We start from the raw sequence: 22,558 nt of genomic DNA, 5'->3' as shown, positions 1-22,558 counted from the left end.
TTTTTTTAAGTTTTTTGAATATCCTGTAGATTGATGCTCTATCTGAGGTGCAGGTGGCAAAGATTTCTCCCATTCTTTAGGCTCTCTCTTCACACTCTTAATTTTTTCCTTTGCTATAAAAAAACTCTTTAATTTGATACCGTTCCATTATTGATTCTTGGTTTTACTTCTTGTGCTTTACAAGTCTTGTTGAAGAAGTCAGTTCCTAAGCTGACACAGTGAAGAGCTGGGCCTACATTTTCTTCTCAGAGGCACAGGGACTCTGGTCTAATGCATAGGCCCTTGATCTACTCTGAGTTGAGTTTTGTGCAGGATGAGAGATAGGAGTTAAACTCTTACTATAAATGGATTTCCAGTTTTCCCAACGCCATTTGCTAAAGAGGCTATATTTTCAAATGATGTTTATGGCACCTTTGTCTAGTTTGAAATAAGTGTATTTATATGAGGTGTTTTTTTTTTGTGTGTGTGTGTGTATGTGTGTGTGTCTTCTGTTCCATTGGTCTTCATGTCTGATTTGTTGCCAATACTGTGCTGTTTTTATTACTATAGCTCTGTAATATAATTTAAGATCTGGTATTGTGATTGATGTCTCCTGCTTCATTTTTCTCACTAAGGATTTCTTTGGCTATCCTTGGCTTCTTATTTTTCCAAATGTAATTTGTGTTTGTGTTTTAACTAGCCCCCCGGATGTTTCTGATGTGCTAGAGTTTGAGAACCACTGCCCTAGATGTAAATTGTGAATAAGTAGTGTTCTGACCTGAAGGAGAATACCATCTCTAGGGAAAGACCATTTGTAAACAAGAACAACTGAGGATGCCAAGAGGTTCAATGGAAATGCAGAGGACAGTGGTTCACAAAAGAGGAAGGTGCAATTCAGCATCTTGGGAGAAGTTTTTTAAAAAGATTCCTAAAAACTGAGTCTTGGAAAGATTAAAAACCTGCCAGTTGTAAGTGGGGAAATTACATTCCAGAGAGAGTAGTTCATGTGTACTTGGGATGGGCAGGCATGTGTGTAGACCTCGACTTTCTATGAAAAACAGCCCCTTGAGAGGAGGGGTTTTACATTTTGTCCACTGTTATATCCCAGTGCTGAGAGCATCCCCTGAGAACGGGCAGCACACGGTCACTACTGAAATGATTGAATACCAAGGTCCTAAATTCCCACAGACTGAGTTTTCATAAATCATTTCTTCTCAGCATAAGATGTGAAAACCAGGAAACCAACCTTCTTGTGAGTCCTCTGCTTTAAAGTACCACATTCCTGTAAGAAATTAGCCAGTGACCGGATTGCTTGTTTAACACACTGTATCTTAAAGCCTGGCTTGGCGGTAGGAGACATACTGAAATCTGCCAGGGTAGTTCAGTAAAGCCCAGAGCTCTTGCTTAATACAAGATGACTCTGAACCTGCAGACTTTACCTGCAAATTATTGATGCTTCTTCCAAGCCCCACTGGTCTTTACAATAGAAGCCACAACTGGTTCCTCATTAAAATATGAAGAACTAAATATCCTAGGCAGCATATTTCCTTCTGCTTTCATTAAGATCAACCCTGCATACAAAATAATCAGGTCTCGTACTTTGCTAGTCATGTTCTCATATGCTGCCCTGAGCCAGATGCTCACTCTTCTTTCTTCTGGATGCCAGGGCACTTCACAGCATCAGAAACTTCCCAAGGGCACCTCTGCATCTTCACTCTGACCACAGCGACAGGTCTGGTGGCCAATTCAAAAGAAAGGACTTATGCCAAATTAGACTTCAGTCCTGAGGTTTCCATCCTTTCAGAGCCACTTCTAAGGGACTCATCCAGAGGGATTTGCTCCCCAGCACCCCTACCATCCCTTATCTGGCTTTGGGTACCCTGTTAATTTCATCTGTGGCTCACTCTGATCTCTCATCTGACAGTGACTCAGAGAAGGGCCGCTCCAACCTGTATTTTCAGTCGAGTAAGTCAGAGGTCAGAAGCATCTTGGGGTCTTGGACACCCTCCTCCTCGGTCCATTGCCTTGTTCCACTGTCTTCTCGTAGCATAAAGTTTTGGAACACTGAGCACATGATTAGCCTATTATGTGATAGATGGAGAAGTTTAAAAACTAATGACTTAATAAGTAGGCAAAGTATCTAAAGAGATATTTCTCAAAAGAAGAAATACAAATGGCCAACAAATATATGAAAAAATGTTCAGCATGCTTAAAACAATCAGAGAGATGCAAATCAAACTACACTGAGATTTTATCTTACCCCAGTTAAACTGACAATCATGAAGAATACAAATAACCATAACTGCTTCTGAGGATGTGGAGAAAGGGGTATACTTATACATTGTTGGTGGGACTGGAGATTAGTACAACTAATTTGGAAAGTAGTGATTCCTCAAAAGACTAGGAATGGAACCACCATATGACTCAGCTCTCCCACTCCTTGGTACTTACCAAAAGAACTAAAATCAATATATTATGTGGTGGTACAAGCACATCAATGTTTATAACAGCACAATCCACAATAGCCAAGTTATGGGACCAGCCTAGGTGCCCATCAATAAACTAATGGGATAAAGAAAATATGGTGTGTGTGTGTGTATATATATATATAGAGAGAGAGATTTATATATAAACACACAATAGAATTCTACTCAGCCATAAAGAACAATGAATGGGGCTGGGGTTTGTGGCTCAGTGGTAGAGCGCTTGCCTAGCCCGTGTAAGGCACTGGGTTCCATCCTAAGCACCACATAAAAATAAATAAAATAAAGGTATTGTGTCCATATTCAACTAAAAATATTTTTTAAAAAAGAACAATGGAATTATATAATTTTGTTGGTGAAAGAATGGAACTGGATAACATTGCTAAATGAAATAAACCAGACTCAGAAAGTTGAGTGTGGAATATTTTCTGTCATACAGGGAAGCTAGAGAGAAAAAAGAATAAAAAAGGGGGATGTGTAGAAAACAGAAGGGAGATCTGTAGAGTAGAAGCAGGAGACCAAGTGAGAGGGAAGAGGGGAGCGAAAAAAGAAGTACTAAGAATCAAAGTAGAGAAAACTATGCTATGTACATTTATAAATATGTCAACATGAACCCCACTGTTATGTGTAACTAATAAAAGGCACTAATAAAAATAAATGCAATACATAATAGTTTTAAAACCAAAGTCAAAATTAGTTCTTCGTTATTCCACTGGACTTAGAGAAGGAATATTGCTTGATATGTTATTCATTTAAAAATTTTAAAAACATAAATTTAGGTTGAGGTAGAAGGAGGAGCCAGAGATATAGGAGATGAGTCATGAGGGTCCAGGTAGAAATGGTCAACTCTTATGTGAACACCATACCTCTAAATTCCATGCCTCTCTCCACGCATTGTAAACCTTGTGAATAGAGCATTGAGACGGATGGTGTTAAACTTGAAAACTTGGTTCATTAAGATTTATTTTTTCTATTCATGTGGTGCCTCGATTTGTCATGAAATGTTTTTCTTTATTTCAATTCTTACTCCAGGAACAAATGTAAGGCTAATATTTATGGAGAAAATATATTTGTTAAGCACCTTGTGCTTCAAAGACATAGTTGCTGTAAGATAGGGTATAATTGTTAGCTTTTACTATTTTAGTTTGGCATAAAAAGAAATGGCTAACAGCCAGGTAGCTGTCAACACTCCAGGAATCCTGTCCTTCATCGGTTTCATTTTTTCTGCTTGACTTTCTTCATTTTTCACTTTATATCTGTTCCAGAGGGAAAGGGCTGAAGCTACAGTTTTAGGGGTGAAAATGACAGCCAAGGGTCAATGTTGAAGCTAATATCAAATGGCGTGGGCCACTGGTGGGCAAGATGCCTTAAGTCATTGTGTCTTGTATATGGGGACTGAGGATGGTGACAGTTTTATAAAATACACCAATATAGAGAAAATATTTTGGTAAATGATTCATGCAAAAAATCAGAAATCAGTGAAAACATTGGTCTTACATCATTTCATTCTGAGCTGTTAACTTTATTTATCTAAATATTTGATTTGCTGTATCTGACATTCTGTGCCCTCAGTCATCTCCAGTGTCCTTTCACAAAATGATTTTCCAAAAGATATTTCTAAGTTAACTGAACTTAGGTCGATATGAAATTGAGATTGGATCTGTAGGATAAGGGCAAAAAGGAAGTTCCAAGGGCCAAGGAAAGCACCATTGATGGTTTGGGAGGCCCTGGCTGCCCGGGACTCAAGAAAGAGAGAAGCAGGCTGCTGTTTGTCAGAGAGATCTGAGAGCCAAGAGGAAGTACTAACAAAGATGAGGCAGTTCACAGGAAGACTTAGCAATGCCTGATGGTGAGACTAATATGCGTGTGCAACTGTGTACCTAGTTCGACACTCCTATGCTACAGGGAGTAGAATCTTTATGAAGCTGAGATTGCAATTTTGAGAAGAAACAACCAAAAATGAAGGAGAAGGAAAAATGGGAGTTAGGAACAATATTAAGACTTACAAATTTAGGAGAGAGATATTGAAATTTTAAGTTGTAAAGTAAGTTAGGCATTAGGATTTCCCATTTACTAGACCTTGTGAGAGAATAAATTTTGAAGACTCTGAGATTTATTGTCTTCGACTTGAAGGACAAGGAAAGTTAGAAGTTTTTCATTTACAAAAATAAGATATCATCGTAAGAGAATGAGACATGCTTGTTTCTTTTATGTGTCTATGAACAGATGAAATAAAAAATCACATACATTTTGATTGTAGGTGAAATGTCATGGTATATGACAGTATGGACATAGAAATGTATTTAATACTTTTTAGAAATGTATTTAATAATAAGTAATTTGAAGGGATTAAAAATTAATGGCAAAATAATTTTTTCTCAACCATAATCTACTAATAAAATTATATATTAAAATACCTAACAGTCTATTTTGTTTTAAATTTTAAAAATTTGAGGTAATTCACTTTGTTGAAATCTACCAAATATTTGGTGTCTGTGAGAGAAATTTGTGGAAATGAAATTTATTACATTACTTAATTAACAGTAATATTTAATAATTGATTCGGAGTAGTTCTAACTCCTATTTTCTAATTTTACAGCTTGGCTCGTCCTCTACTGTGCCTTTTACATCGATTTTTTCTCAGCTTTTTATGACTGTTGTGGTTCCTCTCATTATTGGACAGGTAAGGTCTTCCAATTTTTACCTGTTATTTCCCTAAAAGATCAGATTGTAAATCCTTCTGTAATATCAGGGAAACTGAGGTGGAAGAAACAACTAAATTAAAATACACAGCTATGAAAATACAAGTTTTCATCTACCACAATATTCTCATCTTTTAATTTTAAATTAATATTAATCTTCTTTGCAGTTAGCTAAATATAAGAACTACTGAAATGAATCTTAAAATTGGATCTTAGACTACTTAGAATTTCCTTTCAGATTCTTATTTAATAGGACTAATAGAATTTCTTCTATTTAACTTCTTATAACAAATTACTAATAAGCATTCGATTTAAGTATAAGCATAAAAATTTAAAAACAAGGTTTTTGTTTGTTGGTTTCGGGTGGTGTTAAATCACAGGAAACCACAGGAATAGAGAACAGAATTGAATGTCCAACTGAAATGAGTGGGCCTGAGGGAAACAGTGCGCAGGATGACCAAGAGCTCAGACCTAGAGTGACTGGATTCCAGACTCAGTTCTGCCTTGCATCTGGTGTGCGACCGTGAGCCAGTCATTTCACCTCCCTAGCTCTAGGTTCATAGTTCATTAAATGTTATACTAATAGTACCTGTCACTTAAAATATTGTTGTGAGGATTAAATGAACTATGCATGCACATAAAGTTCCCAGAATAGAGCCTGACACAGATGAGTGCTCTGTGGTTTCTGTGGAGGTCGCCATCATCTTCATCACCATTCCCATTATCAAATTGCCTGCAGATATTAAACAGGAAGCAGCTCTTTGGAATATTGCATATAAAATTATTTATATTTATTTATATATATAAATAAATTTATATTTTGTAAAATTATATATATAGAAAGAGAGAGAGAGAGAGAGAGAGAGTGTGTGTGTGTGTGTGTGTGTGTGTGTATTTATATGCTCTCTTTGGTCAGATTCTCTGGGCAATAAACTGAGACAGGTTTCCATGCAGGAAGTTTCCTGGGGAGTAAGTACTTTTTGAGGGGTGAAAAAAGTAGATGGGTTAATATCTTTCTATCAAGGCCTACATGGGTTCCCTGGTGAGTTCTGGAACTAGGGTGACCCCTTAGAGTTGCAGTGCCTTAAGGTAAGAGCGCCTGGTCTCTATACTCTGCTCTGACCAGTCTTTCTGCTTACTCCCACCCCACTGAGGTCTGTGCTGAGGACCTCAACTGAGATCCTTCATCCAAGCCAGGCTTCCTGCTCCCAGAGCCTGTGGGATTAAGTACCTTATTCCTGAAGAGATTGTTCTGGATAGAGCACCACAGAATTCACTACATAGGCACTTTTTTTTTTTTAATGTTATACTTAAGGGACTAATTTTAGCTTAAATGATGACAATTTAAAACACCATTTGCTGAAGTGATACATGAAAAAAATATTTTCTCCACAGTGCTGATCACATAATAGGGATTCTGAATAAATATTATATCCCCTGCCTTCTTCTTCAGCTTCTGCCATATTTTGTATTGCTAGCTTTCCTGGCTTTTCCTCAACTCCTACTCATTTTTTCTGGTGTTTTTGTTTGTTTATTTGTTTTGCAGTACTAAGGGTTGAACCTAGGGGTACTCTACTAGTCTTTTTATTTTTATTGTGAGACAGGGTCTCACTAAGTTTCCCAGGCTGTCCTTGAACTTGTGATCTTCCTGTCTCAGCCTCCTGGGTACCTTGGATTTCGGACATATTTCACAGTACCTGTCTATTCCTTCTGTTTAAAATATCTTTGTGTGCCAGGTGTGGTGGTGCACACCTGTAATCCCAGCAACTTGGAGGAAGCTGAGACAGGAGAATCACAAATTCAAGACCAACCTCAGCAATTTAGTGAAACCCTAGGCAACTTAAGTAAGATACTGTCTCAAAATAAAAATAACTGGAGGTGTAGCTCAGTGGTAAAGTACTCTGGGTTAAATCATGAGTTTAAAAAAAAAAAATGTCTTTATGCTCACCCTTCCACTCCAACTTATCACACTCATTTAACTGTAATTCAGATCTGAAATGTTTTCCTGGTTATTCTTTTTTAATTTTGTTTGTTAGTTGATTGGTTTTTAGTACCAGAGATTGAACCCAGAGGCATTTTACCACTGTGCCACACCCCCAACCCTTTTTTATATTTTTTATTTTTTGAGATAGAGTTGCTTAGTGCCTTGCTAAGCTGCCAAGGCTGGCTTTGAACTAGTGATCCTCCCAAGTCACTGGAATTACAGATGTTTGCCACTGCACTCAGATTCCCTGGTTATTCTTTGCAGCACCTTATTTCATTTTTTTTCGTGGCCCTTCTCACAATGTTTATTTATCTTTTGTTAACTGTTTGTCCCCCACTGGACTAGAAACTTCATACGTACAGGAACCGTATTTGCTTTGTCCACCATTACATTCCCAGACCATAGGCACCCCATCAAGTTGTGTTGAAAGAGTGAAAGAAAAGAGTTATATGATCAATAAGAGGCATGCTTTGCCTTCTAGAGGAATATCTGAATCTACCTGTCCTCATCTCTACACAGTTTAAGCTACAGATGCATTAGATTAATTCCATACTGATTTTTTTGGTTCTGAAAATAATTCCACCTAATAACTTGGAGCTCATAATTCTTCTCTTAGTGGATCTTGGAAATAGTCCTGTTAATAATTAAATGCTTGGCTTGAAACATATGGACAAAGAAAATCTAAATTAGTCAATTTTTTAATGTATAGGGTCATGTAATTTATGTAATAAAAGAATATTCATAGAGAATGGGTTGTTAGATTGCTCATTCTTTGTGGGCCCAGTAGTAAATTATTCCATAAATCATAAAGTAAAAGAGACAGGAGACAGTCAAAAAGTGGAATATGTAGGTTTTTTGGTTTTTTTTTTTTTTTGGTTTGGTTGGTTGGTTTTTTTGGTAGTGAAGTATTTTAATGGTGTTTTTCAATGAGGAAACCTATATGCTTGCACTTACCCCGCCCCCCAGTGTATTGTATTCTTAGGAATTAGCAATCACCAACTCATCACCACATCTAGAAACCCCTAACAGCCTTGCCTCCTCCCTCTTCTTGCCTCCTTTCTCCCTTACATGCAGGCAGTTGTCACATGCTCCCATTCAGAAATCTGTCACATATGGCACCTGAAACCCCATTCATACTGCAGGGGAAGATGGCACCTTTGCTATCTCTTGTCTAAGCTTACACTTCCTGAACCAGTATTTGCATAAAACCTATGCACTTCCTCCTGTATCATTTAAACCATATCTAGATTACTCATAATACCTAATACAATGTAAATTGTTATTATACTTTTTTTTTGTTTAAAGAATAATGACCAGGAAAAAAGTCTATACAGTTTCAATACAGAGTCAGGGTTTTTTCCAAATATTTCAATACAGGATTAGTTGAAGCCACAGATACAGAACCCTTGGATACAAAAGGCCAACTGTATGTAATTTTTTAGGTTATCAGTTTATATGGAAAAATAGATTGTTCCAAATTTTATGTAAAAGAAAGACCACATTTTTAGCATACTCTCTTGCTTTTGGTCTTTGAATGAACTGTGCTGTCACAGGCCCACAGATACTTTAATATAAAGGACATAGCCACATATATGGGTACATCCTGATATGAGCACTGCTCCATGGAGAATGATCCCCAGGTCCTTGAGTACCATAGGGAGGGATGAGCATCTCTGCAGGCAGTGGTTTCCAGGACAGGCAGAGCCACCTCAGTCACCTGTCCTATGGTCATAGCTTTATTGGTGTTGGCCCACATTTCTATGGATTGTATAGTGTATATGATGCTACCTTTCAGAGAAATATATTTGCTTAGAGGCATCACGAATCTGTGTTTCTGTCACTAGAATTTTCTGGCAGAAGGAAATATATTAGAGAAGGGATTTCCTTTTTCTAATGCATGTGGAAATGCTTTAGGACTTCACAGCAGGCCTCTTTGATCTTGATCAATTCCAACAACTCACTTCTATGGTACCACTCTTTACCCTGTAAGCTCAGGTTCTCACTAATTCTTCAACCTCATCAAGGCCCCTTCCCCTGTCAGTTGACCTTATTCTCTATCAGCCACCGTCCTCATGACTTTCCCTTTTTACTCAGCTTGGATTCCATAGTCTCTCACTATGATCATTCCTTTGCTAATATTCTCAATTCCTGCATCTTTTGCCCTCTGCTCAGAAAGGCCCAACCCTGATTAACCCCGCTCTGCCACCCCAGCTCTGCCACCCAGCTATGCAACTGAGCTGCCTAGATGCCTGGTCCATTGTTAGCCTCACTTCTTGGCAAAACTCCACTTTGTTGACTTGCTGTCTCTCTATTTTACTAACTTCATGAAGACCCAGTGCATGTTCCTACCAGAGCGGCAGAGCTCTGCTTCCCAGAAAGCAATACACATTGTTCCCATTTTCTTTTAAATTCAGGACCCCAAATTTAAAATTAAAATGTCATGTAACACCTCCCAGAAGTTCTACTCTACTTCCTTTTAAGGTTTCTATTTCTACTCTTTGAAAAGATTATTGTGCCCATCCTCCACCTTTTACTTGCCCTGCACTCTTCCAACGTACCCTTTGACCCTTGGGTATCACTGACAGCCTCTGTTTTCTCAAACATCCCAGCCTCATTCCTTCCTTAGAGCTGCCATTGGCTCTGTATGACACATCTGCCTCCTCCTGCCTCCTCCCCTCTCCTCCAGGAGCTGCCCCACTGCCACCAGAAACTATCCTGTCACCCAGTTTAAACTTTTGCTTAGTGTGCTTCATTATCTCTTCCTGTTTGTTGTTGTTTTACTTTGTTTATCTCTCCAATCAGAATGTGAAATCCATGAGAACAGGGACCTTGTCTTTCTAGTCTCTCTCTCTATTTTTATTTATTGACTTGCCTACCTGTGCAGTATGATCTTTGAGGGCCTTGCCAAAACCACTCATACACACTAGTCCAGAGCAAAGAGATTCCAGGCTAGTTTCTCAGTTGTAGCAAAGAGGGTGCCAAAAGATGAAAATAAATATTCCATATTGTTATATGCATCCTTTAAAATGAGATTCTGTCATTACATGTTAAACAAATAATGGGAACTAGAAGGTGAAGAAAAAGACCTGAGTATGAGCTGAATAAATTTCTTTAATCTCTAACTAATAATAAAACTTTATCATTCAACTTTTGATTTATATTTCTGAGAGGGAATTTTGTTTTCCGTATACAACACTCCCTTTGGGTTAAGTCTTCGTGGACTGGCTTCAGTGTGATATGCGGCCTAGTTGGGTCTTCATCACTCCCCAGCTGCATATATGATTTCTAGGCCTCACTTTTCAATCTGTAGAATAAACAGATTTATGTTTTCCAGCCCAAAGGTGCTGTGAGTCTATGAGATGAGTATTCTTTGCATAGACGATGGTTAAGAGATTGCTGCTTCTCTCAGTTCTAGAAAGAAATAAATTTTGTGCCATTGAAGCATTTTTCTTCCTTTTCCAACAAATCCTTTTAATACATCCAAGTGCTGGTGACAAATACTTATTTTATGCAATATGTGTAAAAGCAATTTATGAATAAATTTTAATGATACAGAATTTCCACCACTTTTCATTATTTTCTGTCACCTTGGATAGTTTTCTAAGCAGCCCAATAAAGTCCACATTTCCCCCTATAAATAATAATAATAAAGCTTATCTTTTCCCCCTATAAATAATAATAATAAAGCTTATCTATACATTATCAATCATGCATTCTCTGGTCTTTCCCTCTGTGATTAGTTTCACTGTTTGAGGTTGGTCTTTCATATTAAATCAGCTTCAGCCAAAGCTGAAGTTGGTGTTCTTAATGCTAGTGAAAATTTGCACTTATGAAATATTAGATTTGAACTATTTCTACTGCTTCATATGAACAGCTTTGAGAGAAAAATAACTGTACCTTTATAAATGGGATATATACTGGTAAACATTGATAGAAACATCACCAAACTAAAACCAGGAAATAAGAATGGGGATTGTTTACCATCTACAGGCCCTGTTTTGAAAGCATTATATAGTCACTTAATTATTTAATCATCACAACTATTATTATATCCATTATCCGTTCTGCAGATGAGACACAAGGAAGTAAAGGAATTCACCCAAGATCACAAAATAGAGAGTGGATCCAGGATTTAAGGTCAGGCACATCCTGGATCCAGAATCTATACCTTGACCCCTATGCAATGTTTCCTCCAAAAATAGAAGTCATAGTCATACTCTTCCACCTGACTTTTTAACATTTTATGCAAATCGTTTGGGCTCTCTATGCCTCTGTTTGCAGCTCTAAACAAGCAGGATAATATTTGCACAATCTTTCTCCTAAGAATGAAATAAGAGTAGCACTGGGAGAGGATTTTCAAACAGTGAAGTAGATAATGGGTGTTTATTGTACTCATTTATTATTATCTATGCTTTATAGAATAAATTAATGTGATTTGAATCTAATCAATAAATTTAATAAGACCTATCTTTAAAGAAAAGTGTTATATAAGTTGGATTTGATTTCATCTCTGACAACAAGATACTAACAAAGAGACAAAAGACTTTATGAAATTATATGGATTCAGTGTAATAGAGGATAAAATTGAAATAAGAATCTAAAGCCATCTTGAAGAAAAATAAATTTTGAAATTCAGGCTTACTATGAAAAATTATCTATCATATATCCTCACTCAAAAATCAATTTATAAATGTAAAGACAGAATAGAAAGAAAAAGCAAGGAAATACCGTGACCAAAAATATTTAAGAAAACTAAAATGATGACTATACTACCCCACGGTTACCTTGGTGTCTGAACATTCTTCACATAAGATGTGTCATTTTTAAAGGTTTCCAACTTGGAAGTCATATAGTAATTGCTAGGTAACCCAGATTATTAGAAGTACAGAGTCAAATTTAAGTATTCTTTTAACCATTCCTGCTAATTAACTTAAAATAAAGAAAATAAAAATGCTGAAGATGAGACAATAAAATAGAAAGCTTCCTGAGGAAGATTTTCTTTTTTTTTTTTTCTTTCTCCACAGGGAAAAGCAAACAAGTTAATGAGGATGTGTCACTTAATTTTTAATGCCTAAGTTTCTCTGAGCCATGAGGACGAATGAATCAGTGTAGATCCTAAGCAAAGATGCAGCTGGCCGCCTCCTTGGAAGGCCTTTGTCCCCGAATCTTGCTCTGTTCTTTTTCCCAAGGGAGAATGCTGAGGTGCTGTGTCCGGTTGTGTGAGGCTACTCAGCAAAGTCTTGGTACCTATCACGCCATTTAAAATTCCTATAAGGCAAAGAAGTTTGGAGTATTTTAAATGGCATGAATTCTTGACAAATGGAGAACGATTGTGTCAAAAGTGTAAGTTGCTAAACTACAAGAAGATGAGGTTTCCTGGAGTTTGTAGCCAAAGCACATCTCTGAGGCACATCAACACTACTCAGCCCAGTCTTGTTTATGAACCCCGTTAACATTTTTCTAGCTACACAATGCACCAGCAGCTGCTTTGTGAGTTTAATTTTAGAGAAAGAAGGAAACACTCATTGGAGCCTGGAAGATATAAAATGGCTTACTTCAGAAACACAGATAAATATAAAAAGAAGACTAAAAATGATGAAAGACCATTTGGTTTCCTCTAGGGTTACTGTTTCACTTGTGAGTCTGTGCAGTTATTTTCTTTATGAAGAACAAGTATCCGTCATTAACCCAGGGATATGTTTTAAAAAAGACATTTTGGCCAGGAGGATTCTCTGTTTCTTGTCATATCAAAAGAGTTCTATTCCACCATGAGACTCTGAGAATTTTGTAATGAAGAAAGAGAGACTACCAAGTTTTATTAAATCAAATTGCTGCTCATAAAGTTGATCCACGATTAGATATTTGTTTTGGTTTTAAAATGGCTTTGGCTTTTAAGTTATACTTCATTCATATTTATTTTTTGTTCTCTTGGGGCCATGATATTGGGATTACTTTTGAAATTGGGATCATGCATTCTATGGCCTGTTGCAGAGAGAACTCGTGTGTGTTTTTGTTTTGGGGGTTTTCTTTTATTTTGGTACAGGGCCTCACACATGAGTGTTCTACTAGTGAACTACATCCTCAACATTTTATTTTATTTTGTTTTATTTTGAGACGGAGTCTGAGTTGCCCAGGCTGGCCTCCAACTTGCAATCCTTCTGCCTTCAGACGAAGAGCAGCTGGGATTGCAGGCATGCACCTGGAATATATGCTTATTTAACCAGTGTATATTAAAATAAGATTGAAGGACAGCATAAATTTCAGTGATTCCATGTATTTTCCATTTATTTTATTTCCAAAAGGAATTGAGTAGTGTTAAGTTTGACTTTCTGCTACCAAGCACAGCAGATTATGAATTGACCCTCTAAGTGAAGTTCCCTTGGTAGCCTCCTCGTAAGCACCAATGGAGACATATTTGAACAAGGGGCCAGCTGAGCAAACTATGAGACCTCTAGCACTGCTATCCAAAATTTATGTTCTAATACATCAGTGCATCATACTATGCAACAGAACTGCTCTTCTTTCTCTATATTTTCTGCATTTTTAATTTTAAAGAAAGAAATGGACAGATGAAATACTATGGGATCACTTCTACCTTCCCATCATAATATTTACAAACCCATATAACTTCAATAATAAGATCCACTTTTAAGAAAATTATAGCTGCTCTCTGTGCATTACACTCTTTCCCCCTTCATTCCCAACCCACCCACCTTGAATGGTTTTGTTCCTCTACCTTGAACCAACTGATCTGCTTTCTGCCAAGACTCTCTATATTTTTACTTTTTTCCCCTCCACTGGAGCTTGAACCCAGGGGCTCTCTATCACTGAGCTATATCCCCAACCCTTTTTACTTTTATATTTTGAGATGGGGTCTCGTTATGTTGCTGAGGCTATCCTCAAACTTGTGGTCCTCCTACCTGTCTCAGCCTCCCCAGTAGCTGGCATTACAGGTGTGTATAACCACACCCAGTTTACTCACATTATTAGGACACTTAGTGAGTCCTAAACAGATCCAACAGCCATTTTTCTGAAGTTCTAATGAGAGTACAGTAGTCCTTCCATATCTTCAGGGGATATATTCTAAGACCCCCCCCATAGATGCCTAAAACCGTGGAGAGTACAAAACGTATGTATACTCTTTTCTATACATATATATCTATGATAAAGTTTGATTTATCAATTAGGCACATTAAGAATATCAGCAACAACAATAATAAAATAAAATGATTATAACAATACACTATAATAAAATTTATTTGAAAAATAATAAAATAAAACAATTATAACAAATACTGTAATAAAATGTATTTGAAATTTATGAATTGCTTATTTCTGGAATTTTTCACTTAAACATTTTCAGACAGCAGTTGACCACGGGTACCTAAAACTGCAGAAAATGAAACTGAATCCAGGTGGAGGGGACAAGTGTAGCTTATTTTGTTCTTAAGTATGTGTAAGGATATGTTCCATTGTGAATTAAGCCCTTTTGGTGACAGAGTAGATAATGTCAAAACCCCATCAGCCTTATCAGGAGAAGTTCCCTGACCTCATTATTGCTAATGGATCCACAGTAACTCAGCCTGTTGTGAAATCTCATGTTCAATTATGCAGGATAATGAGTGAGTCAAAACTTAATATGTCTCCACTATCGTCCTTCTGATAGGGCTAACCTAGCTTCTTTCAAAAGCCAAGCAAGGTTTTTAAGTAGAGTTGTTCACTTTTATGTCCCAAAAAATGTTATCATCAGTATTCAGACTGTCCTAATTTTATAATCTGATTTGATTTTTAAATGAGAAAGGACTGTTCTATAACTTTATATTTCACTAATCCTTTTGTAGGAAACTTAGGACAGGTTTATTCATTTTTAAGTGTTAATTTTGGAATTCCAAAAGCATGCAAATGGCATTTGTCTTTGGATTCACAAAAACTCTAGATATTCAGAGTTTGAATTATTTAAACTCCCACAACACATGCACTTTTGCTTTTCAAGCATGAGTTATAATTTAATTAAAAACTTCTGGTGCATTGCTAGCATTTTAAATATTAATATGTTCCATGGATCACTTTCGATTATCTACCGTCTTGAAATTCTTGAAGATGTCAGATTTTTAAGATTCCCAAAGTTGCACTTGGAATTGTCTGTTGAGGCAAAGGGGACTGTGATAATTACACACATCCATTAGGATCGGCAGAGGAGATAAACTTTGGGGAGGCTTAATGGGCATGTCTCAGTGACAGCTAGCAAAGAGCATTTGGCATGATTAAGGATGGATTTGAATGCAGTTGAAAATATACTCTCATTATGGACACCCAGTGGAAGTTGCACTACAAATGTTAAATTCCCCAGAAGAAGTGTGGTGTGGCAGGGAAGCTTTGAAATCCATTGTGGCCATCATCCAAATTATTCCCTTTCCTTTATGTCTTTCTGCTGTCAGAATCATTTTGTGACACCCAGTTCAACTCCCTACATCTCTGAAAAGAGGCAACCTGTTGATCTCTATATTTCAGATTGTCCGAAGATACATCAAGGATTGGCTTGAAAGAAAGAAGCCTCCTTTTGGTGCCATCAGCAGCAGTGTGCTCCTCATGATCATCTACACCACATTCTGTGACACGTTCTCAAACCCACACATTGACCTGGATAAGTTCAGCCTTGTTCTCATACTGTTCATAAGTAAGTTGGAAGATGGGTGCCCTGGCTGTCCTGCAGTAGCAATGTGAAGTCATCAGTGTTCTCTAAATTCATCTCTCGTGTTGATTTGATTAAATACTTAGTTTATGTCTGTTTGTTGACTTTATCATTTGTATTTGTTCTTTGGAAAGACATCAATTATGCACTTATAATCTTAATCTCCTTTACTTTTTATGTCCCTTGCATCATTTTCTGATTTATAATAGTTGATGTTAGATGGAAAAAGCCTTGATGTCTTTTAAATTCTAATATTAGGTTGAGCATTTTGTCACCAATTCAATTTATTATAAGTTTGAACAGATCTTATTCCTTATTGTGATTTAAAAGCAGGATTTATAATATATGATAATATTATTTTTATATGTATAATAATTTGCCTCCATCAGCTAAAATGCGAATATTCACATCATTATTTGCTAATAAGATATACCAAAACAATATTTCATTTTAAAGAGCAATAGACTATAAAATGCCAGTAACTTCTACAGCTCATAAAACAATCTTTTGTTCTATTTATACTAATATGAAAGACGTTATTAATATTATAGTATCAAATAATCTGTTCTTCTTAAGAATCAAGATGAGTTATTTCAAAGTACATATTATATGGTACCACATTTGTGTTATTTGCTATAATACATATAGTATAAACCAGCTTTTTTCTAAATTGAACAAATCAAAGAGGGTTTTAGATTTCCCCTAAGTAGTGGATGTCATAACTTGTGTCTATTGTTAGATATTGTTAATAAGGACAGGTCCTAGTCATTGGAATGATTCTATTAATTTAGCAGTGTGCATTTGTTTGGGTTTTTTCACTTGTTTTTCTATTTGAGTTCCCTTAATTTTCAGATAAAATGCATATAGTAAATGTGCTACAGATACTGCTCTTATGTTGCTAATTTATATTGAATCTTTTTTCTTCTTTGTCTTCAGTAGTTTCTATTCAGCTGAGTTTCATGCTCTTAACTTTCATCTTTTCAACAAGGTAAGTGATTTGGTGTCTCTTGCTGTTAGTCTCCTAAGGGAGGAGTAAAGCTCTTATTTGGCTACTGTGCCACTGTACTGTCCTAGTTTTCCTCCTGTCTCCTGGCCATTGTTTCTCACTCCTCCTTTCTCACCCTCGAGTTGTAGACCTTGTCAAAGGGTCTGCCCTGGACGCTGTTCCATCTGTCCACATCATGTGTTTGGGCAGCCTTCTCCACTTTCCTGGCCTGAGCCATCAGCTTCATGCCAATGACTCCAAGTTTAGACCTGCCACTCCAGTGCTATTCTCGAGTTCTGTGCTGTTGTTTTCCCTACCGGTTGGATGTCTTCCCCTGATTGTCTTAACAAGACCTTAGACTCCAGATATTCAAAATGGAATTAACCTTTTCCCAAAAAATTTCTTCTTATTTCTTCACTTACCTGTTGTGGAACCACTATCCTCAGAGTTACCCAGACTGGAATCCTTCACATAATTATTTTGTAAATGTCTTGACCCTGCTCCCAAAGCTACTTCTCTCATGGGGGCGCTTGATGTCTCCTTTTCATCTCATCTATTGCAATGCATATCTTGCTCGTAGCTCCATTTCTAGGTGCGAAGTTTCTTATGCTTTTTATACTACTTCCACTGACTCAAAGTGTGCTCATCACTCTCTTGATCAGATATCTTCTATTAGTCAGTGCCTACAGAATGATGTCTATTTTTTAAGTACAAGACCATCTAGTTTAATTACCAGTCTCATTGCCAAAAGTGCCCATGCTCCCTAAGCTTTATGTTGAAGCAAAAATCTTTGCTATTTCCTGGAAGAACCCTGCTTTCTTTCTTTTTCTTCTTTGAGCTATCCCCACATCCAAATTGGCCATCATGTCCAATTTCATCTTTTATTCCTAAATGCAGCTTCTTCCACTAGTATTATTCACTCAACAGGTATTACCTAAGCCTTTAGTTTGAGAAAGTTAGCATAGTAAATGCCATAAATAAGAGGTGATTCTGATCCTGCATGAATTTTCAGACTAAATATGTATACTGACAAGTAAGTGTCCTCTGAGCTGTACAGTAAGCCAACTATAGTCCATTCAAAGAAGGTGGCACTTCCAAAGAGAATGGTAGAGCCAGGCTTCTTGAGAGATGCAGTTTGACATGAGTTATAAAGAAAGGCTAATTGTTCAGCAGAGGGAAGACAGGTGGTTCTCATGGGAGAAAAAACAATAATACATAAATGAATACACAAAAACAATACAGGATCGGGTGGCAGGCATAGAGGAAGATCAGAAGTAAAGACAGTCACTGGAAAGGTGGACCTGAGCCCAACTGCAGGTGCCAGCCATGAGTTACCACAAGGGCAGCCTCCCAGGCTGTTTATGAGGCTTGAAATAGTATCAGGGCCATGGACCGGTGGGTTTAGGCCTCACATTAGGCACTTGGCTCGTACAGCACTTAGATAGCACTAGGCTGATTGTAAACAGTCGATAAAAACGTATTGATTAAGTAATTTAAAGCATTTTCGCAAGCTTGAGTTGTGATTTATGAAGTAAGAATAAAGCCTGGAGCCCTTAAGTCACAGAGAAAATGTTACTTAATTGGGTAAGTCTGAGACTAGGAACTATTTTAAAGTTCTTTTTGTGAATGGCTTGTTATGTCACCCTAGAAAAGGCGTTTGCCTTTCTGTGACTGTTCGCTGGTCTTTGTGGCAGAAGTAATAATCAGGCCAGGTCATCCTACCCAATTATGTAGGAGGCAGATATCCTTTTGGTAACATAGAAATTCCATGAAAAGATAGAGCATGGAGCAGCCACCACCGGGATTACTGAAGGAAGTAGGGGGACGAGGGAAGCGTCACAAATAAAATAGTTGAATTAAACAGTTGTTAAAAATAACAATTTTTAGCATGCAGTAGACTGGGCTTTCCTGAGAACCTCCATTTCGATATTTATTTGTTTGTTTGTTTGTTTATATCAGGGATTGACCCCAGGGACACCTAACCACTGAGGCACATCCCCAGCCCTTTTTAATATTTTATGTAGAGGCAAGGTCTCACTAAGTTGCTTAGGGCCTGCTAAATTGCTGAGGCTGCCTTTGAACTTGTGATGCTCCTGCCTCAGCCTCCCAAGCTGCTGGGATGACAGGCGTGCACCACCGCACCCAGCTGAGATCCTTCTTTTCTGCCTTATTCTCCCTTCCATGAAATTCTGTCATGCTTTGTCCCTCCTTGACCCACAGGCAGACATGGATTCTTTGATAAAACATAGAATATGGAAAAGCTGTAAACATGTTCCACAGTAATGGTGGTGTAGCCCCCCAGAAAAGTCCATTAAAAATTGAGGATTTTTTTAAAGGGACATAATTTGGAAGATGGTTTTGTGCTCTGTTTTCTCACTGAGAGATCCCATAGTGCCTCAGAATTTTATTGGAGGAATGTAGGATACCTACTCCATACCAGGCACTATCCTAGGGATTGTGCACATAAGTCTGACAGCAAGACTGTAATATTAAGCATTTTCTTGCTCTTTTGTAGATGAAGACCCATCCTTAGAGTAACTTGCCTCAAATCATATCTTAGTAGCTTAATAATTTACCCCAAATCAAAGAGTAAGTAGCACACCCAGGACCGAAATCCATTTCAACTTGACATTTCCTAAAGCATTTGCCAAGCTCATTTCCACTGCTTTAAACTATTTTTATTACTTTTAAACTCAATGCTTGCTTTAGAGAATTTGTAAGGACTGTTTAACTGAACTCTACAAGTTTATACACCTTACAAACAAGTTTGTGAAAGATACCAAGGATATGAATGAGAATCCACTGGTTTTTGCTGAGTTCCATTTTCTTCTCATTGAAATGGGTGAGATTGGTGTGGGGGGGGTGTATTTTCATTTTATCCTTACCAAGCCAATAAATCTAAAATCAATTTGGGTATCAAAAGATAAAAATCTCAACACAGAAATCAGTCTTCTGTAGTGTGGCATGCTACCGCATTCTGATGATGGAAATTTAGTAGTGTAAAACCAGGAGAGACCCAGCCCAGGAAATTCAACTTCGCTGCCACACTCTGCTTCCCTAGTAAGCATTTCTTAGATTTACTGACTGCTGTGATACCATTGTAGTGAGTATTTAAAACAGACTTGAGAGTCATTTATCTGTCTACAGAACAGTGTCAGGGTTCAAAACTCCAAAACTAGAGCCAGAGTTGGGTTTCAACCCTATTTAATGCCTTTGTAACTTTACAGTTTTCTTGTGTATAAAATGAAGCCAGGAGTAGTACCTATCTCAGGAACATTTGGAGAATTAAATAATAAGCACATAAAGACCTCAGTATTATTCCTAACATATAGTAAGTGTTCAATAAATGTCAGCTACTCTAGGATATTTATCATATCAAAATAGTTTTATATTATATCAAAAACTAATGATAAAAAAGAGTGAATTTGCTGGCTTTACTATATTGTAATATATCACATATTTCTTTTCTCTGTCCAGTTGTTAGGAAATGAGAATGAGCAAGCTATCCATGTGATGTAGGCTTTCTGCAACTTGGGGAATTGTCAGTCAAAAAAAAAAAAGTGAAAAATTTTAGGAAAACAAAATGATGATTAGGAATATTTTTAAAAATATAAGAACATTTGGTAGACTGATAACTAGAGTAACAGAAACCTAGAATCAATCGTGACAAAAGAACCCCTTAGAAAAGGAAAAGGAGGAAGACAAATATTCAAATAGTTCTGTAGGTATTCTAATTTTTTTCAGTACATTTCCAGACAGAAGTATCAGTGGGCCTTACCCCACAGTCCCCAGAGAAGGTGGGCGAGGAGAACAGGCTTTATTATTAGAGGCAAATCTTCTTACCATTTCGAAGATGAGGACACTAAGCCTTGGAGCTCCGGGTAACTTGTTTTGCGCCACACACTCAGGACAGTCTTCTGAAATCAACCAAAGATAAGACACTGTTATGGAGGTTAACAAAGGAACCACCTCACATGGACGTTTCCATGTCTAAAAACAGTGGGTTTTGACAGAACTCTCCCACAGGACCTTTTCTGCTCCACATTCTGTGATTCTGCTAGTAAAACCTGACATGTTTTCCTTTGTGGATACTGCAAAGGAAGGCAAAATAAATATTATGTGGAAAACACTGATTGAAAGCTTTGCAAGAGAGAACAAAAAGACCAGTTGGGAAGAAAAGGAAATAAACATCTCAGGGGAAGCCAAAGTGATCAAAAGAATGATGAAAACAGGATAAAAAGAAAATCAATATTAAAAAGAGATAAGGTAGAGTTAGAAAATAAATAGTAATGTGACTCCTTTCAAGAATGTGAGCAGACACAATAGAGATGTTCATCCCTGGAATAGATTATGGTCGTCACTACCCAAATTTATTGTACAGGACCCTTGGTTTTTTTGAGTATTGTCATGACCTGTGTCATGAAGCCACCCGTGACAGTATGGCAGAGGGTAGATGACTAACCAAGAGAGCTGCCCTTGTTCATTAAACTTGTTCTTTTTTTTTTTTTTTTTTTCTGAGTAGGCAAACTGACCTCCAGAATTTGACCAGCCTACTTCCTAGTTGTGACTTTAGGGAATCTGCTTAACCTCTGTGCTTCAGGTTCTCCTTTTGGAAAAAGCAAGGCCATAATATTATCTAGCATCTAAGGCTAGATAATATTATGGAAGAAATACTGGAGGCAAAGTGCTTAGAGAAGTAGTCAGTAAGGTCCACTGATGTGGTCACTCATTGCCATTATGAATGAAAAGCCATACCATTATGAATGAAAGCATCCACTCTGGGAGCTGCACTGTATAGCTGGAGTTCAAGTCTGCCCTATTATGAGGAATATGGTATAAACCATGAGCATCTGTTTTATTACCCTGTGGCCCTTATCCTCCCCTCCCCACTGTGGGAGTTTGTGTCAACAGAACCATAGAGTCGTGTTCAGTTCCCATAAGCCAGAAATGTCCCAGCCTGGACCTAGGCTCAGTCTTCTTACCTGAAACAGGACAAGTGATCTTCTCTGCAAATCTCTTAAGCCACATTTAAGTGCTACTGTAGTGATTGGCAGCCAGTGTCAGACCAGAACCTCCTTGGCCAGAGACTTTGACACACTGGAAATGTGCAGTGATCTGGACAGGAGTGAATATGAATCAGAATAAAGTGCACTAAAGGAGAAGTATACTGTCAGACTCTCCCAGAAGAAAACCAATATGTGTAATGATTGGTTATAAATAAGGGCAGCCAAAGACTGGAAGGTCTTAGTGTTACCAACACCAGTGCATTCTGGGGAACATCCTAGACTAGGCTTCCTGCCTGTGTGCATGTTCTACAGCCACAGGTGGACACCGGCCTTGCAGGGAAGTTTATTATTCATTGTGAATTGACTGTATGTCTTATGCTCCAATCTGCCTATTTCAAGCTATTCTAATTTCTTCAGGTCCCAGGCCTCAGTAACCTCACACTCTGTGGAGGTGTGAAATGCCTCTCACTTTATAAAGAAAGTAAAAGCCTAGACAAGTTTTCCCAGCTTTCCCATTCTCCACCTGAACACTGATCATATTTTTAAAAAATATTACTGATATATTATTATTATATATAATAGTGGGTTTCGTTGTAACATATTCCTACATGCACTTAACCTAGTTTGTTCAATTTCATTCCCCAGCACCTGCCCTCTCCCTCCCTCCCCTGGTACTCTTCCTCTACTTTTCACCCACTCTGTCTACTTTTGCTTTCAGCTCAGAGAC

General features: G+C 37.5%; 1 protein-coding gene across 3 annotated transcripts in view; it reads left to right on the top strand.

The window, feature by feature from the left end:
* Positions 1-22,558, top strand: part of Slc10a7 (solute carrier family 10 member 7) — a 243,177-nt gene that overhangs the window by 188,037 nt on the left and 32,582 nt on the right. For all 3 annotated transcript variants that reach the window (XM_048813482.1, XM_048813481.1, XM_015484452.2), the window contains 3 exons: positions 5,062-5,145; positions 15,660-15,825; positions 16,777-16,828. In XM_048813482.1, the coding sequence (XP_048669439.1) occupies positions 5,062-5,145; positions 15,660-15,825; positions 16,777-16,828 (302 nt within the window). The remainder of the gene's footprint in view (positions 1-5,061; positions 5,146-15,659; positions 15,826-16,776; positions 16,829-22,558) is intronic.

The sequence above is a fragment of the Marmota marmota genome, unplaced genomic scaffold (assembly GCF_001458135.2).
Source record: "Marmota marmota marmota unplaced genomic scaffold, marMar, whole genome shotgun sequence".
Classification (NCBI taxonomy): Eukaryota; Metazoa; Chordata; class Mammalia; order Rodentia; family Sciuridae; genus Marmota; species Marmota marmota.
The sequence above is the reverse complement of the archived record's forward strand: the minus strand, read 5'-3'. Positions and strand labels throughout refer to the sequence as shown.